The sequence below is a fragment of the Nanorana parkeri genome, unplaced genomic scaffold (genome assembly GCF_000935625.1).
Source record: "Nanorana parkeri isolate BGI_ZX_2015 unplaced genomic scaffold, ASM93562v1 scaffold33, whole genome shotgun sequence".
Classification (NCBI taxonomy): domain Eukaryota; kingdom Metazoa; phylum Chordata; class Amphibia; order Anura; family Dicroglossidae; genus Nanorana; species Nanorana parkeri.
This window is the reverse complement of record NW_017306301.1, coordinates 1,859,525-1,881,175: the sequence shown is the minus strand read 5'-3', so window position 1 is coordinate 1,881,175 and position 21,651 is coordinate 1,859,525. Positions and strand designations below refer to the sequence as shown.

General features: G+C 41.2%; 1 protein-coding gene across 2 annotated transcripts in view; it reads right to left on the bottom strand.

Moving 5' to 3' along the window:
- ZNF385A (zinc finger protein 385A) overlaps positions 1–21,651 on the bottom strand; it is a 185,728-nt gene that overhangs the window by 17,282 nt on the left and 146,795 nt on the right. For both annotated transcript variants that reach the window (XM_018568985.1, XM_018568992.1), the window contains one exon: positions 5,944–6,106. In XM_018568985.1, the coding sequence (XP_018424487.1) occupies positions 5,944–6,106 (163 nt within the window). The remainder of the gene's footprint in view (positions 1–5,943; positions 6,107–21,651) is intronic.

Genomic DNA, 21,651 nt, shown 5'->3' with positions numbered 1-21,651 from the left:
CAGTTTTATGTGTAGCTACCCCGAAAATAAGACCTAGGGCTATCTTCAGGGATTTCTGTAATATAAGACCTACCCCGAACTAGGTCTTATTTTCAGGGTAGGTCTTATATTACAGAAATCCCTGAAGATAGCGCTAGGTCTTACTTTCGGGGTAGGTCTTACTTTCGGGGAAACACTGTATATTCTTCACAAACTGACAAAGCCATGGTCAAATGGTCACTGGCAACCCTGACAATGTAAGCCATTGCAACCTTTCTTTATACATTATTTTCTTTTTTTCAAAAATTACTGCACCATAAGGGCTCTCTTTTATTGCCATCTATCACCCATTGGGGATATTTCCCTTCACTTCCTGTCCGACAGCCACAACAGGAGGTAAGAGGAAGTTCCTCCAAAGAGGGGGAAATCCCCCGTGGTCTACAGGGTCACCAGAACTAGTGTCCCCATTGAAATATTTCCCATCTACGTGAGGGAGACCATTTTTGCCTTTATGACTACAAATCGGAATAATTATCTGCTTTATTAGAAGATGTGTATGTGACTCAAACGTACTAATATTCCAAATGTGTATCAATAATCGGATGTAATCAATATTGTTTGTGTTGCAGATCCTATATACTTTTAAAAAAAACTAAAGCTGAAAAAAAAAAGAAATATTTCCCATCTATTTCTGTTCTGGTGACTATGCAAAATTGTCGTTCACACTGGGACACAGACCTCAATAGAAACCTGACAGGTGTTCTAATTTATCTCCACTCTATTAAAAATTTAAAAAAAAAACGTTTTGGCTTCAGTTGCACTTGGTGGGAGTTGTAGCAGTACCTGCACTGAAACTTTCAAGTCAGCTACCAACATGTTTGCTGATCAGGAGGATGTTTTCGGGAGACGACATTCATTTTCTTCTACATTTTATGGGACATTAATTGTTCTTCCACAAAGCAGAACAAAAATCAAACCACTGACAATAGTTCATATTCCACATATTTGTAAGTCAAAGATTGAAGGACCTAAGCTTTTTTTTAGGGATGCACCGATACTTTTCGAGTACCAATGCCGATACTTGGCATTTTCATGAGAACTACCAGGGTTGCAGCGTTTGCAGCTGGGACCTGGCTCTGGCACTACACCACTGTCCTGAAATCATTAGTCTGTATTGTTTTAGAAAAACTGTCACATGACAATAAACAAAAATGTATCAGTACTCGTAAGTACTTGGGCAAGTACCAGTACTCGCAAAACTGGTATCTGTGCATCCCTTTATTTATATTTATAAAAACAAAATCATACAATAAAACAGAGATGTAGAAATCCCAGGAGCTCCGTGTGCTCCTTACAAATGACAGCTGTCTCCTAACTTTTGAATTTTTCTCTAGTCTAGGAGCTCGAAATGTATCGGTACTTATACTTGTACCGTGTACTGTACTTGGTATCGGTGCATCCCTACTTTTTTTTTCCAATTTATTCCTATTCAGTTACATAATGCTAAGGGGGAGTGCCCACACACAGAAACAAAAACATTAATCACGTGTTTCCTAAAGACAGTGGACAAACATAAAAGATAAATTTACATAAAGAATTGTAGGTGTTACATCTGGGCCCATTCAGGCTACTGTAGTCCTTTGTAGTGCACTGTCATGCATTAATGTGTGATGTGTTAAGGTAGCCCATTCTTGACACTTTTATGCAGCTCAGCACATCAAAATGGAAGGCATGTGCATTAAAGTGGATTGCGATGTGTTGACCTCTACTGTACACTATGTTGGAGTGCCATTCACCATAAATCGCACTGCAACATACCGCACATAGAGCGTTATATGGTGAAGTGTGTATGGACCTTTTTTGGATTTCACCTAACACAGAAAGAAATAACCTTGCATCGAGAAAGAGGGGCACAACTAGCTATACTATATGGCCAAACTTTAGTGGAAACCTGAGCATTACACCTATAAGACTTCGTTGAACATCCCTTTCCGGAACCATGGACATTTATTTGAAGTTGTGCCACCCCCGTTCCCATTAGGCTGTAACAGTCCCAACTTCTTTGGATAGACTTTCTACAAGATTTAGTATCTGTGGGAAGTTGTGCCACTTCATGTTATAATGATTTATATTAGTGGGTTGGTGTCTCCCCATCAAGAGGCTCCACACAGCAAACATGGTGAATAATAAGCTCATCCAGCCTAGTAATGCTGGTGTTTTAGGATTTTTTTTTGGCTGGGATTTTGTATTTTTAAGGCCTATAGCAATGGCAGATTGCCAGTTGGAGTCTCAGGAAAGTGTCACATTGACAAGTAAGTTCTCTTTTTTAACAAAGAATGGGCACCACGGATCTATCAGCCGCCACTTTAATGCACATTGATTAAAGAGGAGTACAGACAGGTAAAACATTGAGTACATGAGGACCTGTCACAAAGACAAATAACACAACATGGTCTAATGTATGTAAATCCTCAGGTAGGGAAATCCACAGTGCTGAGAAAAATCCTATCTATTCAAGTGTCAGAATGATGAATCCCTCTGCTCTGTGATGAGTGTAAATTAAATAACTTCCTGCTAGGAGTAGATGATGGCAGGCATTACCTGCAAGCAAATATATCATCTTTCATATGCCCTGACGGATCTGATGTTTAATTAGTGGTCATTTGTCAATTAAATGGCTAACCGCACAAGAAAAAAGAGCCGTCTAACTACACTTGAGCTGCGGGAGCCATTTATTTATTTCCAGCTGCCAAGATACTTACAATGGCAGAGAAATATAAATATAATTTAAAGAATGCATGGTGAGTGCACCAGGTTCTGTAACTGATTCCTATCCCTCTCTACTATATAAATATAGCAACGTCATATTATCTTATTTTTACTCTCTTATGGATGTTTACAAACTATTTCAAGAAATTCCTTGTTAATCACTATTGGCATATGTACTATTATTATTATTATACAGGATTTATAAAGCACCAACAGTTTGTGCAGTGCTTTAAGGAAGATATTAGAGTTGCAATACAAATCAAGAGAAGATGGTTAGGGGGCCCTGACTGTGAGGGCTTACAATCTAAAGGCTGGAATTTTACAATAATAAATTAAAGTTCAAAAAATGCCCAGTACCTTACTGTGTTCCCAGTCTCACCCACCACTTACCTGTTAGAGCCGCTTGTCACCACCACCGGTCCCCGAAGCGATCTTCCATTCCAGAACTTCCTGGTTGTGGGGGAGGAGATTGAGGGCAGGGAAGCCATAGGCTCCTTCTGCCATCAAGCAACCTGTTGGATGGAGAAAAGGGGCATGGCCTGCTGAAGGGCGGTGTGTGTCTATGGACGCACACTGCCACTTGCGGGCGTGGCCGGGAACGAGCGCACACGGCTGCCTCCATAGCAACAGCTTAGCTGATGGAGACACCCGTGCAGGGGAAGGGAGGAAGAGCTATGCGGGGACCCACTAGAGAACGAGGAACTGAACATTTTTAATGTTAAACAACAAATGATTTATAAAAAATATGGGCCTCCTATTTATATAAATTAAAAAAACAAATTAAGCTTTAATATAACAATAAAGTTGAACTCCAGTGCAATATAAAAGGTGCAAATTAATGGAGGTCTGTACATTTAATAAAACATTAAATTGTATCCAAAACCAAATTCTATTTTCCAATATGTCTGGCATCATGCCTCACTGTATAGAGTTTTTTGCGTATGCCTCCTACAGCCCAATGGCCAAATGAAGGCGTGTGCATGGGGAGCTGACAATGCTGCTGCTGCTGCTAAATGCAGACACACAGCTAATTATTGTCCAACTAATCCTAATGAAGGATTTGTAATTATGTGTCTTCTCATTTAGGTAGGGTATGCATGGTTAGAATTTCAAACGAATAAAATTGATTTTGGAACATTCTTTTGACTTTCTAATCGTTGATGTGGTCAAAATGATGATTGAATCAATCATCATTTTTACCACATCAACGATTAGAAAGTCAAAAGAATGTTCCAAAATCAATCAACCACAGTGACGAAAAAATTCAAAGGTGCCTGTTGGAAATTTTTCCTCGATTGAACGAAATTCTAACAGTGAATGTGGTTTTCGTTCGGAAAACCTCCATTCATTCCAGAATCAAATGTGAAATAAAAATGAAAATCAAACATAAACATTTTGAGGTGGCATAGGAAGCAGCAATGAATGGTGAACCCTGAAATACATAGGTCACCTTCCTAGCTGTGCAATGTGTGGCAGATGTGTGTAAATTATAAGATTAGCTGTACAGAATTACAAATCCTTTGGCAGTTACAAAAAGCAAACATAATATTCCTGTCCCATCCAGTGTTTGTACAGAGAAAATCAGACAATAGTGCGTTGTGACTGTCTAGAGTCACAATTTGCCCAAAAGACTTAAGAGCTGTAATTGCTGATATGTGGTACAGTGTTTCCATTTAAATCAATTCCACAGCAAGAACTAAGCTTGCGATTAAATCCAGTATTACACGCCCTTCAAATTAGGACTCTGTGGAAGGTTACTCATTTACCACAAATGATCATATATTTTACTTCTTGAATGACCCTGACATACCTGACAATGTACAGTAAGACTGTGTAGGTTTAATAAGAGGAAGATGGAAACTGATTATCAGCATTTTCATTGGTATGTATCAGTAAAGTTAGATGTAAATGTGAAAAGCTTCCATGTAAAATGATGAAAACTCCAATTAATGTCTCTTGTTGATGCTGCCCATCACTACATGTCTGACAAATGGTTGCAAAATATACTATGTGGCCAAAAGTTTGTGGACACCTGACCATCACACCTAAACACATTTTTTTTTAGATCCTATTCCAAAATCAGGGGCATTATTACAGAGTTGCGAACCCACCCCATTCCCCCCCCTTTGTTGGTATAACAGCCTACATCTTCTGTAAAGGTTTTCCACCAAACAGAAAACTGTGATCATAGTGGTACATTCGCCGTAATGTCTGCTGTGAATTACTTTAACAGCGAATTGGCACAGGGAACACCAAGCTGTCATGAAAAGAACAAAACTTTCCAAAGTGCTGAATCACCTAGAAACGAGTGTACTGCAGTTTTCATCAGAAAGCCAGCAACAACTTGCTATACCCTTCAGGAAATAGAGAGACTTAAGTGAATAGATGATGGGATATCATAGACAAATATTTATAAGAATGCTTACAGCATGTGCCATGCCTCCATTTTATGCTTGGCTGATGCCATGCTCTAGGTAAGCCCAGGAGATCAATTCTAGAAAACCAGAAAAACTTGCTAGCTGTCATATACAATCTGTACACACAGCTGTTGAGCCACAGACACAGTACTTGAAACAGGGCAGGTTTGTGAAATTATTGAAAAAGTATTATAATAAACAGAAAGTGACCATGAACATAATTAATTACTTTTGACGGAATAGGAAAGGTATTTAAACACCTGTTTTTATTGTGGTCTGTGTTCCCCTTGGGGAGATTCCCCTTTAAGTCAGGACAGGAAGTAGTAGTGAATCTCTGGGATGGAGACATCTACTATAACAATTTTTTTTTTCTTCAGTAAAATAGGGAAGGGTCTGGACGTCTGTCCAGTTAGTATTACTATACTGTCCTGCTGATGATTGCTCCACTTATTTCTTTTCCTGCTGTCAGAAGGACAGGAAATTAGATTAAATCTCCTTTACAGGGTCACAGACATCAACAAAGGTTTGACAGATAATTTAAAAAAATGGTTTTGGCTGGAGTTGAGCTTTAATTATCCGATGATCCGTTATCTGGACACCCCTGAGGAGGTGGTTTAAACACCTCACCATAAAACTGGGTAAACCGTTTGACAATTAAAGGTGATGGCATTACATGAAGCACGTGCACGTTACACTGGCAGGCAAGTATGATAACAAAATATCTTTTGACATGGATGAGTTAAGAAAGAAAATCTCCAGTTACATCTTGCACAGTCACCTTTGAGGTCTGTGTCACTCTCACTGACACTGGGCACAGGGCTGATTAGAAGGGTGTTTCTGTCTCCATCTTGGGCTCCCTCCTTCTGTCTGGTCTTTGCATTCTCGATTCCCTTCACTCTCCGAGCATGTCGGTTCCCTTTATAATGTGCCTCAGCCTGACTCTGTAAAGACAAAAGACAAGCAGTTACTAAACAGAATTTTCCATAATGTCAGAATAGACCACAGTTATTAAATCTGAATACAGAACTGTCTGATTTACCCAATAACACCCAATCAGAATAAAATGTTCATTTACCAACCATCGATTTCCATTGCTAGGTAGCAAAACAAACCATTCTTATTTGAGATGCATTGCTTGAGGTATTTCAAAACAAAACAGAGAAATAAAACACTGCTCACTCTTCAGATGCAATGTGCAGTGCTACATAATTCCCCAAATGTGCCTTCCTCTAAATCATGTATGGCTCTGCCTGTGACAGGACCATTTGGAGACAACAGAAGGGATGATTTGGATGATTAGAAAGCTGTATCATTTCAATATGAAACAATTTCTGTACCAGTCCAGACTCACCAGTTTGCTGCTGGAGAACCAAATTTTAGATAACTAAAGCTTGGACCTGTGTGTATGACACTTATTATACTTATATCAAACATCTACACATCCAGAGCTTTTCTGCAACAAAGTTACAGAGCACAGACTTAGCTATCCACTCTGAAGCTCCAATTTTTACTGATCTAACCAGTAAAAGAAAACATTGCAACCGACTGACATCATCAACTGGATAGTGACTATTTAATTGCTCAGAGACAGATGCCTGCCATTCATCAGATCAATCAGAAATCCTGTGTGCATGTGCAGGAGTTCATTCATTCCACATGATCAATCAAGATGGTTGAAGACCTGGCACCTGGAAAAAGCCAGGAAGAAGATGTTGTCACTGATGAGGGAGCAAGGGGAGGTAAGTTCTGCTCTAAAGAGTTTGTGAAAGGAACGAGTGCTGAACCTTTCCCCAGAAATGCTATAGCACAGCATTCAGGCAGAGATGGGGCAATAATATACAGGTGAAACTCGAATAATTAGAATATCGTGCAAAGTTCATTTATTTCACTAATGCAACTTAAAAGGTGAAACTAATATATGAGATAGACTCATTACATGCAAAGCAAGATAATTCAAGCCGTGATTTGTCATAATTGTGATGATTATGGCTTACAGCTCATGAAAACCCCAAGAACCCCAAATACACGACCTCAAAAAAGTAGATTATTACATGCAATCAATAAAACAAGGATTGTACATAGAACAATATCGGACCTCTGAAAAGTACAAGCATGCATATGTACTCAGTACTTGGTTTGGGCCCCTTTTACAGCACTTACTGCAATTACTTTTGCACGATATTCTAATTATTCGAGTTTCACCTGTACTACAGGTAAATGTAGACACCTCTAGGCACCTGCAATTTGTATCTGCCAGCTGCTTATTTTTTTTGTTTCTTATTAAATTTACAGAGCTACCTTAAAACGGAATTCAACTCAAAACAAAATACATAGCTCAATTGAGTAACCACGGGAGAAAAAAAATTATCTATATAAAGAACTGTAAAAGTACCATGACATTTTCAGCTAAAATCAGGGGACATAATCCCCCTGCCCTGCTTCCAATTCCAAAAATGCAGCCTAGAGGGACGGATTGCTGCAAGAGCTCTAGTTGGCAACATGTGATATAGTTTCATGACAAAGGGATGAGATTTGTTCTGAAAACCACTTAATAAGCATGACCCAGAGAGGCATCATTCTGTTAATAAGGCTCTACAGGCCAATGCAGAGTTTCTTCACCTTTGTAAGTGATTAGCACTTATTGTGGTAATGTAGAGGTGCAGTGATTTTGGATATGTTTACATATTTTTAGGACTCACATTGCTGGCTTTCTTAATTTTTTATGGACTTTTTATCAGGCTTGAATCCTACAATTTGATAATTTTTTCCACAGGAAACTAAGTCTGACACCGGGATCAGATGGTAAAGCAGCTGACCCTCTCTCTGTCATTGTAACAAGAACACTGCACAACAGCTCTGCCTTTCCAGGTCACAATACACTGTGCAGGGGGGTTGCCACTATGAATACTAATGAATGGGGGGAAAGCTCAGAGAGAGAGAGTGTTAATTTACACAGACTGCTTTTAGAGCACTGAGAGGGCCATTTCAAAAGAAGCTGAAGGAGGAGATGAAGAGGACACTGAAAGTAAGTGTATGTGTTCATATACAGCAACTGCATACGCCTAGTTTATTTACACTGAGTGCACATTGATAGCATGTTTTTTTTTTGTTTTTTTTAAATATCTCTGCAAAAGTGAAAATGGGCTTTAAAGGAGAGCTATGGGGTGAGTAAGTTAAACTCATCCCCATAGCTATAGTCTACCCATCACTAAAACACACGCTTCTCAGGAATCAATAGAGCCCTTATTAGCTTTACAGTCACTTTACAACATTAGAGAGCAAATAATGTCTGATAAAGCTGAACTCCAGCCTTACCTTGAACAGATGTACAGGCTCCTCTCCTAAACTGAAACTGCTAACTCTAATTTCCCTGCACACTGTGAGCTTCCTACAGTTTGAACTAGAAGCTTCAGCAAATGAGATAGAGACCACCTCACTTTCTGGTTGTAGGATGTCCTAGCCATGCAGCCTACCTATGAATGCCCATCATCCAGACTGTTAATATTAATGGGACCCTCCCATTAAGACACTTTGCTATTTGCATAACTCCTGGATCTTGAGAGTAGTACTAAGGCTTTAGCTTTAAAGCCCATTTCCACCTTTGCTGAGGTATTTTTAAAAAGCATATGCCAGCAATGTGCACCGAGTGTACATGAAGCAGGAATACGCAGTTGTATGTATATGAACACAAAAACTTACCTTTTCTTTGTAATCTTCATCTCATCATAGCTAGTTTTGAAAGGGCCGCCTCTGTGCTTTGCAAGTAGTCTGTGTAAATTAACATTCTCTCTCTGAGCTCTCCCCCCAAATCATTAGTATTCAACCCTCCCTGAAGAGTAACCTGGAAAGGCAAAGCTGGTGTGCAGTGATCTTGTTACAACGCTCACAGGGAGGGGGTCAGCTGCTTTACAATCCGACCCCGGTATCAGATTGAATTTCCTGTGGAGAAAATTTTCACATTGTAGGACTCAAGCCTAATAAAAAGTCCATAAAAAAATTGAGGAAAATGTCATGAAAATGTACACACATATACATCATCATTACCATAATAATTGCTAATCACTTGCAAAGGTGGAAATGGACTTTAAGTTTAATTGGACCAAATGTAACATGGAGCAAGAATTACTATGCAGGAAGAAGAGGCTTTATACAGTATATAATGAAAAAATGCTCCCATCTACATATACGAGGGTTCATCATAAAGTGGTGCCTCCATGTCTGTAATCTGAGATCTATTAGAGTGACTGTGAATGTTCATGTACCATATTATAGAGGTATCCTTACCCCACTAATGTATGTCTTTATTTTTTAGACTGAGTGATTAGAACCATGAATATGCAGCTAAGACACCAAGCTGTAATTTAATTTCTGGCAAAAGATGGTTGCGCACCTAAAGTAATCCATAATTGTCTAAAGAACGTTTATGAGGATGCTGTAGTGGACATTAACAATGTGCGGCGTTGGGTGGAGAAGTTTAAGAAGGAGAAACCAAAATTGCAGATAAGCCGAAGAGTGGCTGTCTGTCAACATCAATTAGCAATGAGGACCAACTGATGCTGATGAGTTGATTCGAGGAGACAGACGCATCACATTTCAGCATGTTGCTGATACATTGAATGTGTGCAATTTCGGTTTCTGTTCTTGAAACTAGGGTTGCACCGATACCAAGTACAGTACTCGGTACAAGTACGAGTACATGTACCGATAATGTACCGATAATTTTGAGCTCCAAGACTAGACTAGAGAAAAATAAAAAAATTAGGAGGCAGCTGCCTTTTGTAAGGAGCACACGGAGCTCCTGGGATTTGTACATCTCTGTTTTAATGTACGATTTTGTTTTTATACATATAAATAAATTGATGCACAGATACCAGTTTTGCGAGTACGAGTACTGGTACTTGCCGAGTACTTACAAGTACGAGTCCTGATACATTTTTGTTTATTGTCATGTGACAGTTTTTCTAAAACAATACAGACTAATTAATTTCAGGACAGTGGTGGAGCACCAGAGCCAGGTCCCAGCTGCAACCGCTGCAACCCTGGTAGTTCTCATGAAAATTCCAAGTATCTGCACTGGTACTCGAAAAGTATCTGTGCATCCCTACTTGAAACTTCTGGACCCAACACTGCACATTGCTAATGACCACTACAGCGTCCCATAAACATTCTTTAGCCTATTATGGATTTCCTTAGGTGCACAGCCCTCTTTTGCCAAAAATTTAATTACAGCTTGTTGTTTTAGCCGCAGATCCATGGTTCTAATCAATCAGTCTGAAAAAGAAAAGCATACATTAGTGCGGTAAGGACCCCTCTATAACATGACACTAAACATTCACAGTCACTCTAATAGATCTCAAAGTACAGACATGGAGGCATTACTTTTTTATTCACCCTCGTATAAAGGCAACTATACGCAGAATCAAGGTATGCTTTAAAGCAAAAAATCAGCAGATGCCCCCAAATGGCAGCACTCAAATTTTTAGCTTTCTTAAGGTGCCCATACACCTGCCGATTATCGTACCATAATCGCGGAAAATCCCGCGATCATACGATAATTGGCAGGTGTATGAAAGGCGTGCGACCGTTTCTACTGTACGGTCGCACGTCCTTTGTCTCCCGAGCAGGCTTGAAAACCCGCCGAGAATCGTACGATTGTTGGCGGGTTAGTGACGTTCTCGGGAGACAAATGCAGAACGGGCCGGTGTGCGCAAGCGCACACTTCCCGTCCAGCATTGCAGTCATCGGAAGCCCTCCCCTCAGCGGGGCGGGCTTGCGATGATCGCAAGTATGATCTCCTTGTCCAAGATGGGCAGATCGTACGAGCTTTTAATTACTTTACAACCCTCGCAAGACAAAAGTTGTGCGATGGTTGTAAAGTGCATGGCCAGCTTTAGAGAGCACCTCGGAAGCCATGAAACTCTGTGCCTGTACTGCACCTCCACAGCCTGTTCGCTCATTTTATGATACTTACAGGTTTGCTTTAAGCTAAACACTTTCACGTGTACATCCAAAAAAAAGGCTATAGTTAGCTTCAAGCTTCATCCTTTTTTAATGTGTGCTAATTATTCATTGTTTATTTTAATAGCGGAGTTAAAACTTTTTTCACCAGCAAAATGCAACCAAGCCAGCTGCATTGATTAAGGAAATTTACTTTGGGCATACTAAATAAGAAGAAAGGAAAGTGAGGGTGTGTCCAACGGGAACCAATAAGAATCCAGCTGTCAATTATTTTTCATTGGAAGGAAGGAATATGGTTGCTATGTGAGGCCCATAAGGCCAAATTGTAATGTGTGCCTATGGCAAGCCTTCTGCCAGCTGTCATTTTCTATTGCAGCTCTGAAAAAATTAAAGGTAAGGGCTCACTGGTTGCTGCTGGCAACACACCAATTCTATTGCTCCATTGTAATAGACTGGTCCTGTTATACAGTGTACTTTATTACAGCATTCCTGTACTCACTGCAAACAATGCAAAATGAACACAAGTGACAGCTCAGTGACTAGTATTTCACAGCTTCTCCTTTATCCATTACCATTATCTTCACACTACTTTAAGCCATTCAATTATGATGCATTATGCATACCCATCTTGCATCTGTCTAGGACTCTCACATGTTTCAACATTTTATTTTACTAAAACATTCATCTAGGGAATAGCTACGTAAACAGAAGCTGCATTTCTATCATCAACTATTTGAACAAAAACAGCAAATCGTTTATAGCCACCTCTGTTTTGATAATAAAACGTTCATGATTGGGACTTTTTTATGAACCTGTCCAATAAAACTTTGTTTTTTCTGTGAAGGTGACCAGAGGGCCCCTTCACATTAGCCGCTGCGCTATATCGCACAGCAGCTGGTGTGTGGAGCCCAGCACAGTGCTGATGCGCCGATAATGGCACATTGCACTGTGTACTTTTCTCACAAGTCACATTTCATTCAGTTTTATGGGCACAGTGATGCGTGAGGTGGTTGTACCACGTTTCATCTTGCTGCGCTAAAAAAAAAAGACTACATGCCATACTTTTTTTTCAGTGCATACCACCACATTCCGCCACAACGTGGTGGTGTGATTGGTATCCAAACTGCCTTGTCTTGAGTTGGAGCTGCACTGGAAAAAATGGCCAATGCAGCCCCAATGGTGCGAATGGTCCCTTAACTACTTGGTGTCCGGAGCAATTTCTTACTATTTGCACACACATGATAAAATCGGTATTTTTGGCTAGAAAACAGCTTCAAACCCCCAAACAATGACACATTTTCTGAAAGCAGAGGCCCTGTAGAATAAAGAAAATGCTAGTTGCAATGTTTTATGTAGCACGGTATTTGCGCAAATGTTTATCAACATACAGGTGACAGGTCCTCTTTATGGAGGTCTTCCAGACCTCTAATGTCACCTAGGGACCCCAAAGAAGCTGAGGAAACAGAGATCTGCTTCCCAGCTTCTTCTCTTGGCTCTAAGAGCCGGATAATGTAAACAGTGACACCGGAAATTAGAGGAAATTATGTAATACACATAATTATGTAATACACATGTAATACACATCACTTCTAGGTCCAGTGAAAGCCTGCTGATCTCTCTCTCCAATTGTTACAGAAAGACCTGCTGTGCCAGTCCCGGGCCTGCATGGGGGACAGAAGAGCCCAGGGAAGCCTGTGGCGACGGAGGGGGCAGCACGATCCGCTGATCGGTACAGATGTTCCGGCAGCTGTATAGATGCTGGATTGCTTGTATATTAACAGCTATCGCCGGCTGTTTAAAATGATACCAAGAATACGGCTGCAGCAGTTCTTGGTATAACCACTTCTGCGGGCCGCCGTCGTTACGGCTACTCGCAGCAAGTGGTTAAAGTAGTATTAAACTCTCGAATATGTTTTTCAATAATGAATGCAGATTTACATTATATTGCCCAGCAAGGTAAGTGCCCAAGCACTTACAGTCATTATGTTTCAGCACAGCTGGATTCAACACACTCAGCTAAGCTTCCCTGAACTTCCTGTCCAGTACAAAATCACAAGAGACAGAGAAGTCTCCTGCAACTGTTCATCTACGAGCTTGGAGAAGGGAGGAGTGTGGAGCAGAGGAGTGACTTGCTGTGCTTGCATGCTTCACAGCTTACTAGCACGCAGCAGGGTGGCTCCATAGGACCTTGCAAGGGAAAGGACCCACCTTAAAACAGCATATCAGGGCCAGTGCTCAGGGGACCAGCTGATTCTGTGGGAAATTAAAACTTTGAAATATCAAGGAAGCAGCATACATTGTAAGTGATTTCTTCAGCATTTGAAATCACATAAACCCATTTTGACTTTAATACCACTTTAAACATACATAATGCTTGAACGTTTCAACTTTATTTGTGACAGTAAGATGATGAAAGTTACATGATTTCATACCCTTCACAATTGCTGTGTAACAAAACTGACTGCTCTGCAAAGCCTAAAATTGGAAAAGAGTCCCCTGGACAGGTATGGATTTTAACCATTATATTTAACAGGATGTAAAACGTGGGAGCATGTGAAATTACACTGACATTTGAAATATACGGAGTAACAGTGATATCACTACACTGCATGTAAGTGAAATATGTGTTCTGTTATATATCCAGCGCATGATGACATCTTGGAATGTATCTCTCAGGGCTGGAAAAAAAATACTAGTTATTGGAGATATCAGAACTGCCGAAGGTTTAAAGACACCTTTGGTGTGAGATACATAATTTTCAAAATCCATCTTCCTTATATTGACTAGTACTTTCCAGTTATGTATTAAAATGTTCAGACAAATGAGAACGCCTATTGGGTGGCTCAGAAGGAGTGTCAACTGCAGGTCAGCATTCTGACATGCTTCTATCTCCCTCGTGTCTTCACATTAAGGCTTTTGCAGCTCTGGCTGTCTCAGTGGAATCTCGTCAGTTGATTAATAATATCTCTTGCTTCCAATGTACTCAAGAGGAATCTACAAGCAGACATCTGATGGACACTCCATAACTAAAATTGTAAACTGATCAGCTGGGGGGAAGGCTACTTATGTAATGGGTCTCAACATGTGTGTGGGAAAGCCAGCTGAGAATAACAAAGTCAGCCATAAAAAAGTTATATATACAACGGGGGAACATTATATAAACTATTTTAATCATTTTTAATCTTAGGTCAATGATCTATGTCCATGCTCCTACAATTTGTAGTCATGTGATCAGTAATAGTTTATAAAGCTGTCACTTGCTTTATATATATTCATATACACATGCAATTAAATGTATATATCCAAGAAAAAGTTAATTTACACAGAGCATACTTCTTTACGTTCCAAGCTTGGCTAGGCTCTCGTACAATGTTCTGGCCCCATATGCATCTCTCATACGATGGCCTGGTTCCACACACATTTCGCATGCGGATGGTTGTTTTTGGCTGTGATTAAGGTGAGGAGAGAGATCACACGGTGGGCCAAGATAACACTGTATGTCATCTTTGGCATCAGACCCACCCCTCCAGCAAGACTCTGATGTATAAAATAACTGCATTCTTGGAAAATTCTCTCATTCATTACAATACCGATAACAAAGTTCCAAAACACCATGAGCCCCATTCATCTCAGATTAACTTTTCATCAATATGGTTTCAAGAACTAAGCAAAAAACTGATGTTTCAAATTTGCTTGCTCTGCTTTCCTGACATTTCAATGTATTTTTGTAAATGTGCTCATACAGTGACCGTGTACTGAACTAGACATTCCAGAGCACATAAACACATTCACACAAGACCCATCTGAGTGGAGCTTACAATCTAGTATGCTGACTGCAGCTATAAAGAGTGCTCATGAATAGTCTAGATCTAATTTGGGTAGAAGACATTTAGTATTGTATTTATAATTTACAAAGCACCGCATATTAGTGTTCTTTAAAGGAATACTATACCACTCATACCAGTGCTTATGCAACGCAGAGCAAGATTTGTCCTTCCACCTCTCCAATCAGAAACCTCCATGATTAAAGTTGAACCTATTGCAGTTATGCATGTATACTTTTACATGTACGTATGTATGAATTCACATACCTCCCACCTGTCCCTCATGAGGGGGGGATTGTACCTCTTTAGAACCAAATCCCTTTGTCCCTCTTTCCTCCTCAGTTGTCCCTCTTTTTGGTCTGATGTACAGATATTTATAAAATGTTCTATGTAACTACAAAAAGTGTTGTTCTGCACTAAGAACTTTATCTTATCCCTTAATTATCTTGTTTGCTATTCGGAAAAGCCCATACAAAGCACAAATAATGCTATAAAACAGTTCTGGGTTTAACCAATCATTTTTGGCATATAAATTGTTATTGGGCGAAATAACTGGGGGCATGGCAGGGTGTGCCCATTGTCTAAATACATTGTGCTGGAAGGTGTTCCTCTTTTCATTTCAGAAATTTGCATGGAGGTATGCATTAATAAATCACAGAATGTGTTTTCTTTTAAATGCAACTAGCTTATGTAACTGAATATAACTTAAAATTAAACTGAACAGATATAACAGTGTATATTTCCTGACAAGGAACATGCTAATATGAGAAGAGAATTGACCTCATCAGTCTGTTGTTTCTTGTTCAACTGCCGAGTCAGCAGGCTGGCGGCAGGGAGATCAACACCATGACTAAAGTAGCTCAGAGGTCCCTTTTACCAATACCTTCTTTAACTTCAAAAACCCCCTTCCCATGTTAACCAATCAATACACCACACAACAGCTGGAGTTTAAATGGCCACAGCAGACTTTTATTACAAACCTTTATAAATAACAACAACAACAACCAATAACCATACTATATAAAATTGTTTGGTTTCAAGGTCCTTGAAGGCACTATAACTCTATAAACAGACCAGTATCTGCGGGCACCTTTCCTGTACCTGAATGCCCCCAACCGCCATACACCGCAATTGAGGACGTAATTAAATTGCCGGCAGACCCACATTGGTCCCTATTACCCGGTCATAACCACATGACCTTACCACTATAGAAGGACACCCACACCACAGATGGGTCCCCCGTCAACCACAGACAACTGCCTTCAAGGATCCAAACTGCCAAGACACAGCTGTGATAAAACATTCAATGACACAGAACTAATCTCAGGGCGGACGGGTGGGAAGTTTGTCTTCTTCTGCTGGACTCCAACTGAACTCCTGGAACTGCTCCTTCCTGACTACCCTCATGAAGCCCCTCCTGGAAGACCACCATCATCCAATCCCGTAAATGACCCTTCTGTAACACTTAGCTGGCAACAGGGTTCCAGGGAGAAGAGGTAGCCAACCTCTTTCCCCAGCGGCAGACAAAGTTCCAGGGAGAAGAGGTAGCCGACCTCTCTCCCCAGCGGCAGATGAAGTTCCAGGGAGAAGAGGTAGCCGACCTCTCTCCCCAGCGGCAGACGAAGTTCCAGGGAGGAGAGGTAGCCGACCTCTCTCCCCAGCGGCAGATGAATTTCCAGGGAGAAGAGGTAGTCAACCTCTCTCCCCAGTGGCAGATCAGCAGTCCGGGAGAGGAGGTGGTCGTCCTCCCTCCCCAGCAGCAGTTTTGAATCCAGGTAGAGGAGGAAGCCGTCCTCCCGCCCCAACAGCAAGCCAGAACTGAGGATGTGGTTTCCCTAGCAGAAGTGCTGACACCAGGGCAGAGCACAACTGACCTATGTCCCACACTGTTGCCTGTTCCAACCTTCATGGGAGAACAGGAAGCCGGCCTCTCTTACAGGAGAGGGCTTTGGTGTCCAGAAGATTCTGGCTTTACCTCTCTCCAGAGGCAGCATGTTTCTCAGAAAGGCACAGACGACATCTCTCCCCAGAGGCAGGATGTCCTGTGGTTGAAACTTATGGACTTATGCTGCCCAGGAAATGCAGGTCCAGACCAGTTGGGGGACTGGAAACTAATTAGTCTACCTTTGGGGGGGAAGAAATGTCACGGAACCCACCATGACCTGGGCTCCTGGAGGGGGTTGGCGGCCAGCCTCCTTCGACTATGGACCTAGTATTATGGAGACACCCCTTGTTTGGTTGAACCGGTTGCCCGGGGCCAATGGACGGCTGTTGCGGTGGAGCCTGGCCCTACAGACGTCCAATTTCACATTCCAATACCGACCTGGGAAACAGAATGCTAATGGACTATCTCGCCAAATGGAACTGGAAGGGTGACAAACATCATGGACATCCCCAAGTGGACCCCTAGAGGGTCTCACCGGGTCTGCCATCCTTTAACTTGGGGGAGCTATGTGACGACATGGTGATCAGTTTATGAGTTAAATGTGTATTGGTGTTGAGTTATGTTTAATTATGTTATACTGTGTAACCTGGTTATCAAAAGACTGTCAGCACCACCCCTCGTTATCTCCCATTGTACTCTGAAGAAGCCCAGGATAATGACTTTCTGGCCAGGCTCCTGCTATGGCTGTCTGGAGCTCGTTAGCAGGGGAAACCCTGTGGTGTTGTGAAGACAGAATGTCTGGGAAAGGCAAGGTGGATGTGATGGGATTATAATCTGATCTCATCACTTGCTGTATAAAAGGTTGCACAGTTGCTCAATAAATCAGAGTTTGTTTCACCCTACACTTGAGTCTCGACTAGTGACTGGGAAACTGGGAGCTAAACATTAGCGGGTTGCAATATCTCCTGAGCAAGGAAGAAGACATGCGGTGGACATACTCATCCTGGGTACTGGGGTCCGTCACACCGGTGTGTTCCAGAACAGAAAAAAATAAGACATGCAGTATTTTTTCGGTCTGGAATGGAAAGCACTGCAAAGGTGTGAACTGTAGCCCAGAAATTACATAGGGATACATTGGGATGCGTTTTTGGTTCAGTAGCTAACTGTTCAGGCCTGGACAGGATCTGGACATTGTGTGAACAAGCTCTTAGTCACATTTTCAATAAACTGATTCAACGTTGAACAGAGTGCGGCCAGATTTTTCCTTTACTATATACACTATATTGCCAAAAGTATTGGGACACCCCTCCAAATCATTGGATTTAGGTGTTCTGTGAAATTTCCTTGCTACTAAATATTCCACGGTCACCTGTGGAAGCAACTGGGAACAACAGCAACTCAGCCACAAAGTGATAGGCCACGTAAAATGACAGAGCGGGGTCAACGCATGCTGAAGCGCTCAGTGCACAGAAGTCGCCAACTGTCTGCGGAGTCAATAGCTCCAGACCTCTAAACTTCATGTGACCTTCAGATTGGCACAACAACAGTGCGTAGAGAGCTTCATGGGTTTCCATGGCCGAGCAGCTGCATCCAAGCCTTACATCACCAAGTGCAATGCAAAGCGTCAGATGCAGTGGTGTAAAGCACGCCGCCACTCTAGAGAAGTGGAGACGTCTTCTCTGGAGTGACGAATCACGCTTCTCTGTCTGGCAATTCGATGGACGTGTCTGGGTTTGGCGTTTGCCAGGAGAATGGTACTTGCCTTACTGTATTGTGCCAAGTGTAATGTTTGGTGGAGGGGGGGAATATGGTGTGGGGTTGTTTTTCAGGGGTTAGGCTTGGCCGCTTAGTTCCAGTGAAGGGAACTCTAACGGCATCAGCATACCAAGACATTTGGGACATTTTCATGCTCCCAAGTTTGTGGGAACAGTTTGGGGATGGCCCGTTCCTGTTCCAACATGACTACGCACCAGTGCACAAAGCAAGGTCCTTAAAGATATGGATGAGCGAGTTTAGGGTGGAGGAAATTGACTGGCTTGCACAGAGTCCTGACCTCAACCTGATAGAACACCTTTGGGATGAATTAGAGCGGAGACTATGAGCCAGGCATTCTCGTCCAACATCAGTACCTGACCTCACAAGTGCGCTTCCGGAAGAATGGTCAAACATTCCCATAGACAGACTCCTAAACCTTGTGGACGCCTTCCCAGAAGAGTTGAAGCTGTTATAGCTGCAAAGGGTGGGCCAACTCAATATTGAACACTATGGACTAAGACTGGAATGCCATTAAAGTTCATGTGCATGTAAAGGCCGGTGTCCCAATACTTTTGGCAATATAGTGTATCTGTTTGGTTGGAGCGAGGACACACTTCTACCAGCAAGCACCCAGCTGTCTTTCCCCTGCTAAAGCTCTGAAGGAGCGGTGCTTTATTCCTATATGCCTTGGTGCTTTATACCTCTCTGGTGTTCTGATTTAACTTTACTTGATAGAAAAAAACAATTTATAGGTTGCGGAGCCTGGTTACAGTTACATCAAACAAATATCCAATTTTCTATGCAGATATAGAAACCTCTACATAATTATAAAAAATAGAAGCTCTATCACAAAGTAAATTTGTTTCAGAATTACTGGTTTAAAGTACTCTGGGAGTTTCTAAGGAACCTAAATTGAATGTGACGTTAGTATATCACTAAAGATCTACGAGATGACAGATAAAATGCATTCCCAACAGACAAACAGTATAAAGAATTTAGAGCAAATGTGAATGGAGTGCATAATTATCAGAAGAGAAGCATGTAAAGCACCACACTGATTCTGTATTAATTGGACAACGTCAATGAACACATGTAATATATGATATAGGCCAGAAGACAGCAGATTGTAAGAAAAGGAAAAAAAGAAAAAATCATGGGAACAAAAAGCAGAGAAGAGCAGAAGGAGAGAGCATTTTTCCCTTTTGGCTGCCATTGAGTCGACATACGCTTAATATCTCCCCACGCTGCTCTAGTTCAGTGTTTAGATAACTGGGGATTAACAGGAAGTCGCCTCTGAAAAAAATCTTGGCTGGACGTCGCCACAACACAGCATCAGCCTCTCGGGGCAGAGGGGAATCTGTCAGCTCCATCTTTGCCAGATAGGCTAGATTCTTAGAACGACAGGACCAGCCAGCAAGAAGGAAAATTAGGCCGATTTCTGCTTGTTGACTTTTTAATCAAAATTAGAATTAAGCTTTATAAGCTCCATATGAAAAATGTGTTTACTCACAACCAAGGCAATTAAACTGTGGTTTAAGCCACGATCAGGAACCGCGATAAAGAGAAAGCTAAGTGTTTCTAAACATGGACTAATTTATTATGTAGCACTAAAGAACTTGTATGCTGGGGTCATGGGGGAAGTTGAAAACTTTAATTGCTGCAATTAAGGCACACTTTATCTGTATTAAAGTATGTCCATATTTTTTGTAGCAAATGTGACACATCACCAGATTCCCTTATGTAACTTGATTGTTTAATACAACGTAGTTTTTAAATCTCTAAAAATAGCTATGTGTGTGCTACTATCTGTTCTGGTCTAGTTAGAGCATACTTTCTAAACCTTTTTAACACGGAGGAACCCTTGAAATAACTTTCAGGCCTCAGGGAACTCCTGCTAATAATTACTAAATCTACAGCTTATGGCACATTAGCATGAACAATAAGTCAGTTGAGAAATGCCCCATTACTCTGCTGGTCAGTGGGAAAAATGTTCCTTACATTGGTGGTCAGTAGTAGGAATACTCCTTACATTGGAGGTCAATGAAAGGAATCTTCCTTACACTGGTGGTCAGTGGGAAGAATACTCCATACACTGGAGGAAGTGGAAGGAATGTTCCTTACATTGGTGGTCAGTGTAAAGAAACTTCCTTTCATTTGTGATCAGGAGAATGCTTCCCGTACAAATAGCTAAAAAAGATCATTGGGTCTGTGGTTACTTGCCTGAGAGTCATTAATTACTCATTGCTCAAGGAACTTCTATTAACCTCTGGAGGAACCCTGGTTGAGAAAGGCTGAGTTAGATAATTCTGTGGAAACAAGCTGAAGGAAAGCCTTGTGATACAGTGGAGGACACAGTGGACCCTTGCAGATAAATAGTTTAGACATTCTTTCAATTCCCATCCCTCTTGCTCTTTAAAGCATTCAGCAGTCCTTCCCTGCATGAGCTTACTAAGGTCTCATGATACATCTCCATGCTTATATGAGTTAATGGGTACACAATATACTATCTTGCTGCCGTAGCTCTCATTATTTAATTTGATGTACATTAATGTAAACTGCCACAAAATTTCCTTTGACATAAACAATACAAGTGCTTATGACCACTGAAAAGATATGGTTTATAATGCCACATCATGATATATTTTTCATAATGACCAGGACTATCCTTCATTACCGGGGAATATAATTTGACTGTTCTTTCATAATGATAAACACAGAGTGAATGTGCAGCATGGCTACCCCTGTTTAAAAAAAAAAAAATCAGTCTTATTCAAAATTGGTCCAAGTGGTTGATATCTGCTAGACAGTTTCTTCTTCATGTCTCACAGGAAGAAGAGTTATAGAGGACAGAAAGCACACAAACAGCATATTAGGAGTTTGGGCTTGTACAAACAGGGTTTAAAAAGCAGTTTTTGGTATGTGTTCCTGAAACCTGCAGACAGCTATCTGACACTCATTCCCAAAATTACACACAGAGATCAATAAAGTGATAATTCTGCATTGCACTGCACTAAACTGAAAGGACAATGGGCTACGACATCTATTTTCCATTGTCATAGGTAAT